Source organism: Chelmon rostratus, chromosome 12 (assembly GCF_017976325.1).
Source record: "Chelmon rostratus isolate fCheRos1 chromosome 12, fCheRos1.pri, whole genome shotgun sequence".
NCBI lineage: Eukaryota > Metazoa > Chordata > Actinopteri > Chaetodontiformes > Chaetodontidae > Chelmon > Chelmon rostratus.
In genome coordinates this window covers 1,846,621-1,860,405 of record NC_055669.1, presented here as the reverse complement: position 1 = coordinate 1,860,405, position 13,785 = coordinate 1,846,621, and the positions used below count along the sequence as shown (strand labels likewise).

The following is a 13,785-nucleotide window of genomic DNA, read 5'->3' as shown; positions in this document are numbered from 1 at the left end:
AATTCTGTGACAGAAAACCCTGTGTTCTCTCACTCTCTCTCAGACACAGACTGCCCTTGTAAGGCCTTTTCATGTCTTGTGGCAGCACTGTATTGGTCTGCACTGGTCATGGTATTTCCAGGCTCTTTGGCTGTGATCAATATTTCCACTCCAGAAGGCTGTAGAATAGTATGATCCAGTGGAAGGTGACACAGGGGCAATTCCTGGGAGTGGAATTAGAAGGTTCTGTCATTGAATGGAAGAATCATGAAAAATATCCTAACTTTCTCTGATTTTGGGTCACCATGTGTTGTCAGCAAATCTTAAGGCTTTACTCTTCAGCACAATGACTACAGAGGCAGTTTTTTGATGCAGCAACAAACCTCTTGGGGAGAGATTCCACCCATCCACAAGTGATAGTAGAAAGTATACAGTTCAAGGATGCAAATAAAACAGATTTCAAAATGATTTAAAGCTAATTTCGTAAATGTTCGATGACAAAGGAAATGCATTCAACATGTCTGTCAAACCTCAAGGATACGCACAATGTGTTTTGTAGAAAAACACAGAAAGAACAGAAACTTTGCTAGTTTACAAGAAAAGTCCACAGGGCACCTCAAGATAAGGAGGCTGTGGTTCCGACAAAACAACAGTGATTCAGTTATGGTTAGGACATGCTGCTTCCAGCATTGGCACTGAAAGCTGGCTTTAGATTAAATCCCATAGAAAACAATAAAGTAGCTCACCCCTACTCATAATGTAGAGTCATAAAAAGTAACCTTACACATTGTCCATTCTCCTCTTAAATTAATCATCCATGGACAAGTACACATGGCTTATTCTCTTATTAGAGCCAATTTGAAGCTTCAAATTGAACTTCATGTGCAGATAAGGCAGTTTGGCCCCTGAACTGTCAAATTCATTCATGTAATTGCAGTAATTCGGCAGTTCTGTGCATTCACAATGGGAACATGTATAATAAGCTCAGACAGAATGGCAGCCATTTAAGGGAAAATAGCATAACATGTTGAAAGTCATATTATCTGTTAGAGATAATGTGTTCACTCAGACAGATAGGAAAGCATGTTTTAATATTTGATGGAGTGCCAAATGATTGAGATGCCTAAATTTAAACAGTTGAATCAACACATGCATCATATGTGGTATTTATGGGTTTTGGTATCATTAAAAGAGAAATTACAGCATTTTAATGAATAGAGATGCGTAATTTCTACAAAGAACATTGGTTTTCTGGGTCTTGAGGAAAGTAATGTGCAACACAAGAATAAACTTATTCATTTAAGAATCCAAACTCAATTATTCTTTATAATATGAAGAGCATCAACCTCAAGCACAGGGAGGGGGGCTTCCTTAACCTCATATATTACAAGTCCACATTAACTCTGTGCCTGGCCTAAATTAGTCTCTCATTTTAAGTTATGAATTATGTATCCTCACTCTTTTCTTATCATCATTTCATTCTAAATCAATCATTCTGTTCTCACAAAACAGAGGAAGAGGAAGGAGAAAAGGAGAATTATTTTGATGATGACACATTTATCACTTGCGTATTGTTTGTGCTTTGCTTGCTTGTAGATGTGGCTGGTGCAGCTGGCAGGTGGAGTGATTTCGGTTGAAATCCTGTTGGCTTCTTGTGCTGTACATCCAGTCAGTAAGACAGAAAAACCAAAACAACCCAAACAACAGCCTTGCTGGCTCCACTTTTCAGACGAGGACATTCTCTGACAGGAGGAATTGGAGCTTTTGTTAGTTGCTGTTGTTCTCAAGTTGCCTTTTCTGCATGACGTATGCTTATTTGTTCATTCTAACAATACAAAACAAAAAAAAAAAAAGAATTTGACAAAGGTCTATGGGGTTAGTTTGACAGGAGAAAGTACAGTTCAATCTGAATTTACCACATTCATAGCTGCATCTGTGCAGGACAAGACTGAATGTGACAAATACATCTGGACTGTTTTCCCTTTGCATATTCAATAAAAGTGACCAGTGCAGTTTAAAGTGTCTCAGCGACAAGCCTCAATCTTTTCAATATCCATTGAAATCTATCTATCCATCTCTTAAATGGACTGCCACAACATTTATTATTTATTATTATTTTTTCAAATAATCATTGTACAGTTAAGTGCAAATGGTTTGCATTTAGTCTCTTAATTCATCATATATGTGTTTTGGGTGTAGCATGAATTAAAACAATCGGAATGTCATCTCCCATTCCTTTTGAAAACAAGGCGTGTCTGCATGTGGTGCATTGCTATTTAGATGTCAGGTTTGGCAAGTTGAAGGAATGAATGGTTTTCTGCTGAGGAAGCGGATCTGCTCATGCGCAAAATGAAAACATGCAAGCAGACCATCTACGGGAGCAGCAGGAATCCACCCAAGCTCCCTGAGGTGAAGCAGGAGTGGAATAATTGTACTATCTGAATAATGTGCCCATTAAATAGCAGGAAAATAAAAATAAATACTGCACCATTGACGAGACTTGACCAGGTTTTTTTGTTGGTCAATTGCACAATCATTTTCTGCTGCTTTAAAAAGCAGAGACAACACCTGATTTTAAGATCAGCACACCCATGGGTGCATGGATGGGCATTAGTGCATTTGCTACTACTGCAACTGGGCATGAAAATGCGTTGGTCAGAAACTAGCTATAGCATGTGCGCTCTGCTAAGTGTCAGCTGGAAGAGGCCTAAAATGAAATTAATCGTGACTCAAGTCATTCAATTCTGCCTACTAGTATGCTTCGTAGGCTTACTGTCAGGTAAAATGTCACTCCTCTAGGCTCCCTCATCCAGCTGGTAAAGGGGGTGGGTCCCAATGAATTCTTATGGGACTGGAGCACAATTACAATGTGTTGTTATGATTAAGATGGGATGGAAAAGTCAGCAAGCATCATCTTATCTGGCTCTAGCCATTCCAGCATGGGAATATTTTCTGAACCTGAATTAATAAAATCAGAGACACTTCAATAGTAGGACCACCTTCACAGCTTCATTTGTTTTGGTTTTACATTTACTTTTTGGATCAGTCACACCACTCTTCATGATTCATCCAGCTGCTAATGGGCTCTGATAAATGCACAAATAGAAGACACGTTAGTGGCCAGCAGGTAAAGAAGGTTAAACTGGCGTTCTCAGGAGCTGGTGGAGACCAAACCAGAGCTGAAATTGGATTATTATGTTGGATTTTGCATGTTTCTGTTATCCCCCATCTGTCAAATTGCTTTTGAATTCTTCTTGCTCCTACTGACCTAAAATTGCATAATGTATTAAACAAAACAAAACAAAACAAAACAAAAAAAAAAACATTTTCAATCCCTCCTGGTTCTTTATGTATAAACTGTATTTGCAGAGGAAACTGGGGGAACTGGGAACACACAGGCACAGCCCATCAGTACATCAGTTTCTGTATTACAGTATTACAAGGGCATCAGAAATTCAACAGTACACTGACTATTGTTACAGTATTCTGACTGCTTATTTATTGCTGAATTTGTGACCATAATACAAAAACTAGCACTTGTTAAAACTGTACTTTAAAGCATATATTCCGTATATCTCCTTTTTGGTTGGTTTGTTATGTTTTGAACACCTGCAAAAGTTATATGCACTTTGTACAACTACAACACATACATGGAGTACAGGCTCCCATCAGTGTGATGTTGTAAGTGATTATAGAGTTCTGTCATCCTTTGCAAACTGGCAATTAGCAGTGAGCTAAAAATTAATGGGCTTAAAGCCACAAAATCATTTTTAATCAGAGTTTGGCATTGACACTTGGACTGCTTTGACAAAACACTTCTTCACTATGAAATACAGCATTTTTTTTAGAGATTGTTTATTTAGCACAGCTTTGCTGAGTGGTATGGTCTTCTTGAAATTAACCTCTATAAATAATTGCACACAGAGGTTTCTTATGGTTATGCCACTGTAGGTTAATGTGTCCAGGCAGTTCTTGTTTGTTGAGTTTCTTGGTACTTCACGTAAGTGTTTATGTTTTTGTTCTTTTAAAAAATCACTCATGGATTTCATCTTCTCTGTTTCAGGAAGTGCAGACCTTTGATGAGCCTCTGACCCAACAATCAGCTGAGTACATTCTGCTGTCACCATGGAGAAGAAGTTCTGGCCATTATGGATATCATAAGTAGCATTAGCATTAGTTTGCTGTGGACTTCACTACACGTACATGGACTGGTTTAACCTACTTGCACTTTAATTTTAGATAAAGGGGTGTTTCTGCTTCTCAAATTAATCCAAATGGCCCTCAGCTGTGGGAACAATGATGGGAGGAAGAAAAGTGCCACATATTAAGGAACATCTGATGTCCACACAAAGTTAGTGAACGTAGTGAACCAGATTATGGAGTTCTAAATTTTTTTGTATGAAATGATTATTTGGACTGCACCATGTGGACTGTGCTGGCTATGCACTGTGAAAAGGACTGTAAACCTGTGTGTTTGAGTGTATCTGTGGTTGCATACAATTGTTTGTGTATGCCCACGGTGGTATGACACAGTGGAAGTGAGAGGAGAAGACATTTTCGGACCATTCTTTCTTTACAATGAGAGTTCCAGCCGGCGTGGCTGCAGTTTCCTGTCTTTGTCCTCTGGTGGTCTTCCTATGTGCTGTTTCCCAGAGTTGTTATGGGACCCGGGTCGATCTGAGTCCTCACACTAACTCCAACCCCAGCCTGTACCCTAATCCCTGGCACAAGTCACTGCCTGGGCCGACCCCGCTTCCAAGCTCCACTCCTGAGAAACATATGTCTCCACTGAAGCCCAGCCAGCTTTCCAGCGCCAGCCCTAACTCATGGAGCAAGTCTCAGCTAAAGCCTAGGCTGGACACCATGTCATATCCTACCAGCAACCAAAGGTCCAGCACAAACTTTCCATTGACCATCTCCCAAGGCACATCAAGCTCAAACACTAGACTCAATCTACAGCATGTGCCCAAGCAGAGTTCAAATTCAAGGCAAGTGTTGGCATACAAATCCAATTCTAATCAGGTAGCAAGAAATACCTCAAACAATCCAAACCAATCTCCAAAAATCAACCCCCAAATCAATCCCAAATCAAAGACTGGATCACTGTCACAAACAATTATAAACACCAAATACCACTATAAGATCTCCAACCCAAACTCCAGAGCATCCATCAGAGCACAGAAGAACCAGACAAGGTTACCTGACTCAGACAAGGATCCCCACCATCGTCCCAAGAGAGGCTGGATCTGGAACCAGTTCTTTGTTTTGGAGGAACACATCGGACCTGAACCTCAGTACGTTGGAAAGGTAAGATATGTTATTGCTTTTCTTCCAATGGAGTACATAGATCCAAAATATCCACTCTTTTTCCTCACAGCAAGCAGAGAGCATGCTCTTGTGGGTGCTTGTTTAATGCCTTTTTAAGGAGTAATTACTTGATCAAAGACATTTTCTAAGCCCACTCATTCATGTCTTGTTGAAATAATTACTAACTTGGGAACAAAATGCAGACTCTTCTTTTTCTTGTGCCTGGAACAGTGCAGTAGCGTTAAGCTCCAGCAGTGCTGACGAGGCTGCAATGTGCTTTATGCAGTATTCAGAGCACAGTTTTAGAGAGGACATTTATTTTAATGCCACTACATGTAGAACTGCCATCTGATTACAGCATTTTTCGAATGATCCTGTGTTAAGTATTTTGGGAGAGGAAGTAGCAGCGTGTACTGCTTCCTGCCTCAGCATTTTTGGTACTATGACTAGGAGTCACAGACAGAAAATCAGAAATCTCCCAGTCAAGCAATAAGTTATACAAATAGTTAAAAATGGCAGAGAAGCAGGCAGGCAGACAGAACAATGAACGCTAATCTGGCAAATGGCAGGATAGGGGGATGAGAGGCAGGTGTGTAGGCAGGTACTGGTGAGGTGACTGAGGAATATTTAATATCGTAGTATAGCATGAAAATGTTAGGGCATGCCTGATGAATCTATTCACAGCATTTTGTGTCCAATATTGAACATAGCCTTTCTTTAAATCTTTGAATCTGATCCCCACCTTGTTGTGTATAAAACACATTGGAGCTGCAGACATGATGTATTCTGCTTAACCAGGTTAACCCAGGTGTTTAACTACCTGGATAGAATCTTCTCTAAACCTGCAATAACTGGTTGTATTTGTCTGCTTGGGGTCAGCTGAAACAAGAAGTGAACACCCACACCAACACATCACTGCCATGAATTTATATTTTAATATTTTTTGCAAAGTTTTTAGTAAGGAGCTGATTAATTATACATTCAGCATTTACAGAGAAACAGTATCATTCATTTGGAGTCATGCTTGTGTCCATTTGTTGGATGTAAGTCTGACTCTGGCTCGAAATGTATTGCATCTGTTTTTGAGGGAAATATTTTGCTCTTTAGCTGTTAAATTGTGCAGTAAAATTGTGGCCTTGACAACTTAACAATGAGATGAAGGTGATACTACTGTATCACCTTCTGATACAGTAATTGGGTCGGTTCATCACTAAAAGTCGCCTCTTTAATACTGCACATTCTTTGTGTAAGAATGCGGTTGCATCTCAGTTGTCTAAGTCATTGTGATCTTTAATAATCAGAATATGAGGAAAGCTGATTCTGGGTAGTGATTGACCACTTCTGGCAAACCTTCTGGCAAACCACTTCAAGTACAAGTACAATAATTTGCACTCTAAATTAATAAAATTTTTATAATGAATGCTACTGACAAAATCAGGTTTGTGCTATTGTGAGTGAAAATACAAAGAACAATAAGTATCACCCTTATTTTAGGTATGGAAAAAAGGGTACTGTAGTTTTAGCTTTTGTTATCAATTTGGTCCTGGTCATGTCTGTGTATTTCATATATATATATATATATATATATTATTTATTAGATATTGCTGTATTAATAAAGTTCATTCAACAGATCACTGCATCACACTATACCTACTATGCTTCTGTTGTTTGTTTTCATTCTGTGACGGTTAGTGCTGAGAGAGACCCAGGAGCGGAAACGGAGAGGGTTTATTTACAACATGAAAAACACAAGTAGTCACTGGCAGCGTGAGATCCAAAAAACATAAATTCAGAGAGGTCCAGAGAGTGCTGGGCTGTGTGGGCATGGGAGGCACTGAAACAAAAAAAAGAGAGGAGACAAACAATTACTCCAGGAGGAATTATCAAGATACACGAATGTTAGTTTACCACAAGAGATACGAGGCCAACTGATACCACGGTACGAAGAAGTATACTCTGGCGTCGAGGAGCGTCTCAGCAGAGAATAAATAGGCGTCTTGATTCAGGAAGTGAATTCAGGTGCGCCCAATCACTCCTCGACGCAGCGGGGGGGAAGGGAGCCTCAGGAAACAAAAAATAAAGTTAGCGCCAACCCAACAGAAAACAGAAAGTGGACCTTCACAATAACTGCACAGGAAATACCAACCGCCACACATTCAGCCCATTCTTTATTAAGGTCATAGAACTTCCTATTTCAAGAGTGCAAATAATTGTAGAGCTGCAGGTTGAGGTGGAAAATGCTGAATATTCTTCAGCAGAAAAATAGTTAGAGCGCAACCTCAGAGGAACAATCAAGAAAATATGCTTAAGACCAATGTGGGGAAGTCACTTTCTGAGGAAGGGATTCATTCCTGCTGTCTATAGAGCACTTTGAATATGAATGTAACAATCACAAAGCATGTGTGGTGCTCAGATACAATGGTTTATCCTTGCAAATGTCAATCTTTTGACAGCCATTTCATACTCCAGCAAGACACAAAAGCCTATTTGAAGTTGCCAAATGCTGGTTTTTAGATTGCCCACATTTCGTGCATTCAGTTATACAGCATATTATAGCTGTATGTTTTTGAGTGGTAGAATACGTTTCAGGGGTTGGTAATCCAGTTAGTCTCAAAAAAGAACAGTGTTTCCTTTTCACTTCCTCTCAGAGAAATACTCTGCAGTGGAATTATTTGACAGTACAACCTTCAAACACAGATGATGCATCTTACTTTTGATTGAAAACACTTTTTTGATGATATGAGGTGGGATTTACTGAGATATGCATACATTTGAATGTAATGCTTAGACACAGTACATTGCATTGAAGGGGGGTTGCCGACCTATCTGGATGCTTCAGGTGTTAGGGAATCAGTATGATTCTGCTTGCCAGCTAAGCTTAGTAGCTAAAAAAACATTAACTCAAGCATTACATTTAATGTTGTTCAAAGTTTCTGGAAATATAGGGATACTTAACAAATGGGATGGAGGTAGTTGTTCCTTAATATTTTAATTATCTTGATCACCTTTTCTTGAACTTCATCGTACAAAACTTTCTGAAACTAACTAGGTAATTAAACCCTTGATTTGAATGCTAACTATAAAGAGTTGTATTTATGTAATTTTGTATGTTTGACCTTGTATGAATGAGTGTGTTAATGGGGGAATTGCTTGTGCTGTGAAGCACTTTGAATGGTTGGTATAAAAGCACTATATGAATGCAGTCCATTTATCATCCATTAAGAAAATTCAAGTCTGTTAAATGAATGACTGGACTAAGACAAATAAAACTTAAAAGTGTTACATCATTGATTTTTTTCTGTTCTCCAACTCAAAATATTTCACTACTGTTGCAATGTTTTAAAGATAAATGCCATACTAGTCTGCACTGGCACACATTATTATTTCTAGCTCCACTGGATGCAGATGGAGGTTCTACTCTTTATTTACCTGTTGCTCTGGCAAATCATACTTTTAGAGCGCCATTGATGTTTTTCATTCACCAGGCAGGCTTTTTCTCAGAGTGAACATACTCAGAGCAGACTGAACTGACTCCGATGGCTGATGCTGTTTATTAGGTAGGCCCCCTTTGCTCACTATTTCAAAGCAGAGCGGTCCTGCTCAAACTGGGGTGATAATCTGCATAATAATAACCAACCTGAATGACCAACAACAAAAAAAGAACACAAAACAAAGTCAATCAGTCAATCAGAAAAACACACTGACTGCTACAAGAATGCCATAGAATATCAGTGTTTACCTACACATCATATAAATGAGTAACAGATTCTAATCAGCAATATGTTTGATAAATAAAGTTACAACTAAATATTATTTTCATTATTAATTAATAAACGATGGAACCCCTGAGAGGCAAGGTAAAAAAAATAAAATAAAAAAGTAAATTTACGGGCAATGTCAGCCAAAACAAAAGTTTATCTGCTACTTACAAGATATTATGCCCTATGGACAATATGTTTTGCTGTAAGGAAGAGATATACACTTTTGGATGTCATCACCAGCATAAAAGTCATGTTGGTGCTTGCATCAAGCCAGAGGTGTGTGTGTTTTTTTTCTACTCCAAAATAACAGATCCAGTACCCCTGAAAGGCAAGGTGAAAGCAAAAAATGTTTATCTCCTCTGTATGAGCTAATAGCTCGTCCAACATGGTCAACATTGTAAAAAAAAAAAAAATCTGACTTGAATTTCAGGGCTTTAATAATCATGTGATTATTTTAATTAATTTTCAAGTCCAGTAGTTTACATTGAACATTTCAACACTTCACATTTGGATATTCTTCCATTTTTCTTTCCATTTTTCTGAGGCACAGTGAGATATGCTGATGACAGACAGACATAGTGATCCTGGAACAGACTGTGTTTAGACTTGATTTTTTCAGTAGAAGCTTACATTTGTACAGCTACAACTTGAAGGGTCAGCAGGTTGGCTGTTTAAAAATGTACCTGTGCTTGCTTTTTGCTTTCTCAGCACACAAAGTTAAAGTGTTACAAGTGAAGGTGGGAAACTGCCATGTGGCAAAATGGCATCTTATTTTTATATCCTGTTTTATATTTATCACATCAAACTGTGTGGAGTATCTCTATTAATACTGAATTCCTTCATTTTAGGTGACTAATTCTGTAATTAATCCACTGAAGTAGCATATCTGCATGTTCAGCATTTTAGGCTATTTGGCTATTTGAAGCATCAGTGATCTACAACACTGGTTGTGACTGACTTAGTTTTCTCATGGAAGAAGAGAACAATTCTCTTCTGCACAACTCAGGCTGTTAACGGCTGCTCTGGTTGCTCAACGTTATATGGCAGATCATGATTGGTCCATGTGATGTCATTTGAAACCTGAGACTCTGGAAGATGTAATGCTACCAGGAAAACACAAGACAAGCAGAGGACGAGCATATCGCCTGCTAATTTGAAGGGGAGAAAACATCTTTCTGTGGATTATTATAATGTGTTGGACTAAATATTTTTACTGCAGTGGATTGTCTGGACCTTTGTACATGTTACAAGACTGTTCTTGTTTGTTTTTGTTGCACTATTATTGATCTGTTGATCACTGAGAGACATAATCGGTGAGTTGCCTCAAAGTTGTGGCAATTTAAAAAAACTGTTGTCTGCCGTTGGCATTTACTGTGCCCCCTGTTGTGAGTGTATCTTGAAATGGTTTGCATCAATTCATTCAAAAGAATATTAGCTTTCTAATGGTGTATGATATGAGTATAAACATGAATGAAGTGTTTGTGTCAATAGATGGGAAGAATATAGAACACCTTTGTTTACGCTCTTATTTTTCATTGAAGTGGAAGTAAAAATCCATGTTAGTAAGCATTTCTCCTTTGCCAAGGTAGTCCAACCACCTGACACATGTTGCATGTCAAGATGCATGATGAACCAGCACAGCTCACAATAAAAGGTCACTCTAACATTTGCTTGAAAAATTATTATTTATTAGCCGCTAACCTACAGACTTCACATGACCCGGGCTATACAAATGCATTTGTGTGCGTGTGTGGGAGGGGGGCATAAAACCAGTCAGTTTCTGGTGTGACTACCATGTACCACGTGCTGTGCGACACATCTTCTCATAGAGTGAATCAGGTTGTTTATTGTGGCCACTTCTCTTCAATGGCTTGAAAAATTGTCAAATATTGACAGGAATTGGAACAGGCTGTTGTACGCGCCGATCCAGAGCATTCCAAACATGCTCAATGGGTGACATGACTGGTGAATATTCACTGCATGCAAGAACTTGGATGTTTGCAGCTTCCATTAATTGTGTACAGATCCTTGCAACACTGGCCCATGCATGATAATCATGCTGCAACATGAGGTGAGGGCGGGGGATGAATGGCCCGACAATGTGCCTTGCGATCTCATCTAGGTATTTGTGTGCATTCAAATTCACATCAATAAAATGTACCTGAGTTTGTTGTCCATAGCTTATGTCTGCCCATACCATAACCCCGCTGCCACCATGGGGCACTCTGTTCACAATGCTGTCATTACCAAATCGCTGAACCACATGATGCAATGTTGTCTGCCATCTGTCTAGTACAGAGAAAACAGAGGTTTCATCTGTGTAGAGAACACTTCTCCAAAAAGCCAGACACCATCGAAAGTGAGCATTTGCTCACTCATGTTGGATATGACAGCAAACTGCTGTCAGGTGTAAGGCCAAACCAACTATTGCATCAGCTGTCCAGGTGACTGGTCAAAGAAGATCTTGTAAATGAAGAAGCTGGATATGGAGATGAAGGACTGGTGTGTTTACACATGGTCTGCAGCTGTGAGGCTGGTTGGATGTACTGCCAAATTCTCAGAAACAACATTGGAGACTCAAAGTAGTGAAAAAAAACATTAGATTCAACAGTTCTGGTGGAACAGGTGTTCCCTCAAAATGTGCAATAACTGTGGCTCTGTGTTGTGTGAAGAAATTGCACATTTGAAAGGGGCCTTTTATTGTGACCAGTCAAAGGTACACCTGGTGGAAGTGCAATTAATTTTGTGCTCAAAATTTGAGAGAAATAAGCCTTTTGTGTGCATAGAGAAAATCCTTCAACTGAAAAATGAGAGAAAAAACAAAATTGTGGAATGGGGTGTCAGGTTGCTGTTTATGAAAGCAGAACCAATGATTATTCAATCACAGTGGAAACTATGAGCAGAAGCAGCGACTAATGGTCAATTGGTAGTCCTATAAAGGTTCCAACCACAGACATGTCGAACACTGCAGATCAACAAGGACTGAATGAAAATAGTATAGGCTTTTACAATCAGAAGCTAATACAGCCCTTACTGGAAATTACATTTACGCCTAGTCCACACAGACACAGGTACTTTTCAAAACGTAGCTTTTTCTGTGTGTTTTGGCCTTTCACTCACACACAAACTCAGTTTTAGGTAACTGAAAATGGAGCTTTTGGAAAACTCCTTTCAGGGTGAAGACACTCTGAACAGCTCTGTTTGAAGTGGTGACATGTAGACAGGGAAAACAGGGAGTTTTTGACTTGTGTGCACCGTTACCTCATCCGTTTAATGATCTTTGTTAACCTAAGTTGATTTTGTGCAGTGACAGACATGGCCCAATAGTGCTGGTGCTAACCTTGCGAGCGATAAATGCACTGCCACTCTTCCACTTTTTTTTGAGGAACAGAGGTGTCAGAATGTGCTATGGAGGTCACTGCTACAAAATCCAACGTCACTGGTTTTGGACGAGACCCAGTCTACTATGTTGCTTTTGCCATTGTAGAATTCGTAATACAGGAGTCCGACCTCTAGTAGCCTACCAGAAGTAGTAGGTTTCTAAATGGACAGCATGGCCTGTTGGTTTGGCATGCTCTTGACAGCACTTCAGTTGTGTTTTTGTGTTCTCATATGGACAGGATTTTTTTGAGAACGAAGGAGAAAAAGCCCGTGTTTTAAGAAGCTGTTTTTACCCTTGTAAGTGTGAACTACGCATTGCACTGTGACTAGACAGGTGATTAGGCCAGGTTCAGGAGGTTCATCAAGGTACCGCTACACCCATAACTCTGTGCATGTATGCATATACAGTGACATGTAGAGTGGCCCATGGTCGGTCTCTCCACTGCCAGTTGGGATGCATGAATGCAATGAGGCTGATGTAATCTGCTTTGACAGTGACATTGCGTGACATTGACACTGCACTCTTTATGAAGGTGGGGACTTTGGCTGGGACTAAGACCTTGGGGGGTTTCATTGTGTATGTGTGTCTTTGCGTGTGTGTGTGTAAGTGCGTGAGGGTTATGTTATGTGGCTGGCTCACTGAAGGTGGAAACAGATGTGCTTAAGGTGCAAAAAAAAAAGCACACATGACGGCAAAGCAGGGTATACACGCACACACACACACACACACACACACACTCTCGGAGCTCCCTGGGGCACACTGAGTCATTGTTTGTAGGGTGCTGTGACAGCTGAGCTACGTTTTTTCTCACTCAGATGAAGCCTCGCTTTCTATTGATTACTCTGAGCATGACAACAGGGAGGTTGAAGTGCAAGCCTGGCGCCTTCTTCAAAAACATACTCTGTGCACGCACACACAGGTGCACAGGAGCTCATGTATTGTGCATTGACTTTGACTGATGGAGAGGGCTATTCTGCTCAGAGGAAGGCGGTAGAAAAACAGGTGAGGTAAGGTGAGAAATGAATAGTATAGAAGAGGAGCAGAGAGGGAAGTCAGTGCAAAAAAGGAAGAAAAAATGAAATTAGAAAAGAATAGTGAGCGAGATCGCATGAATCATCCTTAGCCTGCCAGATATGAAAACGAATGAAAACAAGGAGCATTCATACAAGCGTTTTCAGGTCAATTTTGCAGACACCTGAACAATATTAAAATGACTACATGTCTTCTTCAGCCTCTTTTGATTGGAGCAGCCCTGTTTTGTTTTGTTTATTTATAAAGCTGGACTCTCAAATTAGTTGTTCTCATTTATCTATTTTTCTGTTTCTGCTGTCAGACAAAAGGACAAGCATAAAAAAG

The 13,785-nt window shown here is 39.7% G+C and overlaps 1 protein-coding gene across 1 annotated transcript in view; it reads left to right on the top strand.

Moving 5' to 3' along the window:
- The first annotated feature begins 4,557 nt into the window (after positions 1 to 4,557).
- The window catches only part of LOC121614578 (cadherin-18-like), a 150,501-nt gene continuing 141,273 nt past the window's right edge, over positions 4,558 to 13,785 (top strand). Inside the window, exon 1 of the mRNA XM_041948516.1 lies at positions 4,558 to 5,286. Coding sequence (XP_041804450.1) covers positions 4,558 to 5,286 — 729 coding nt within the window. The remainder of the gene's footprint in view (positions 5,287 to 13,785) is intronic.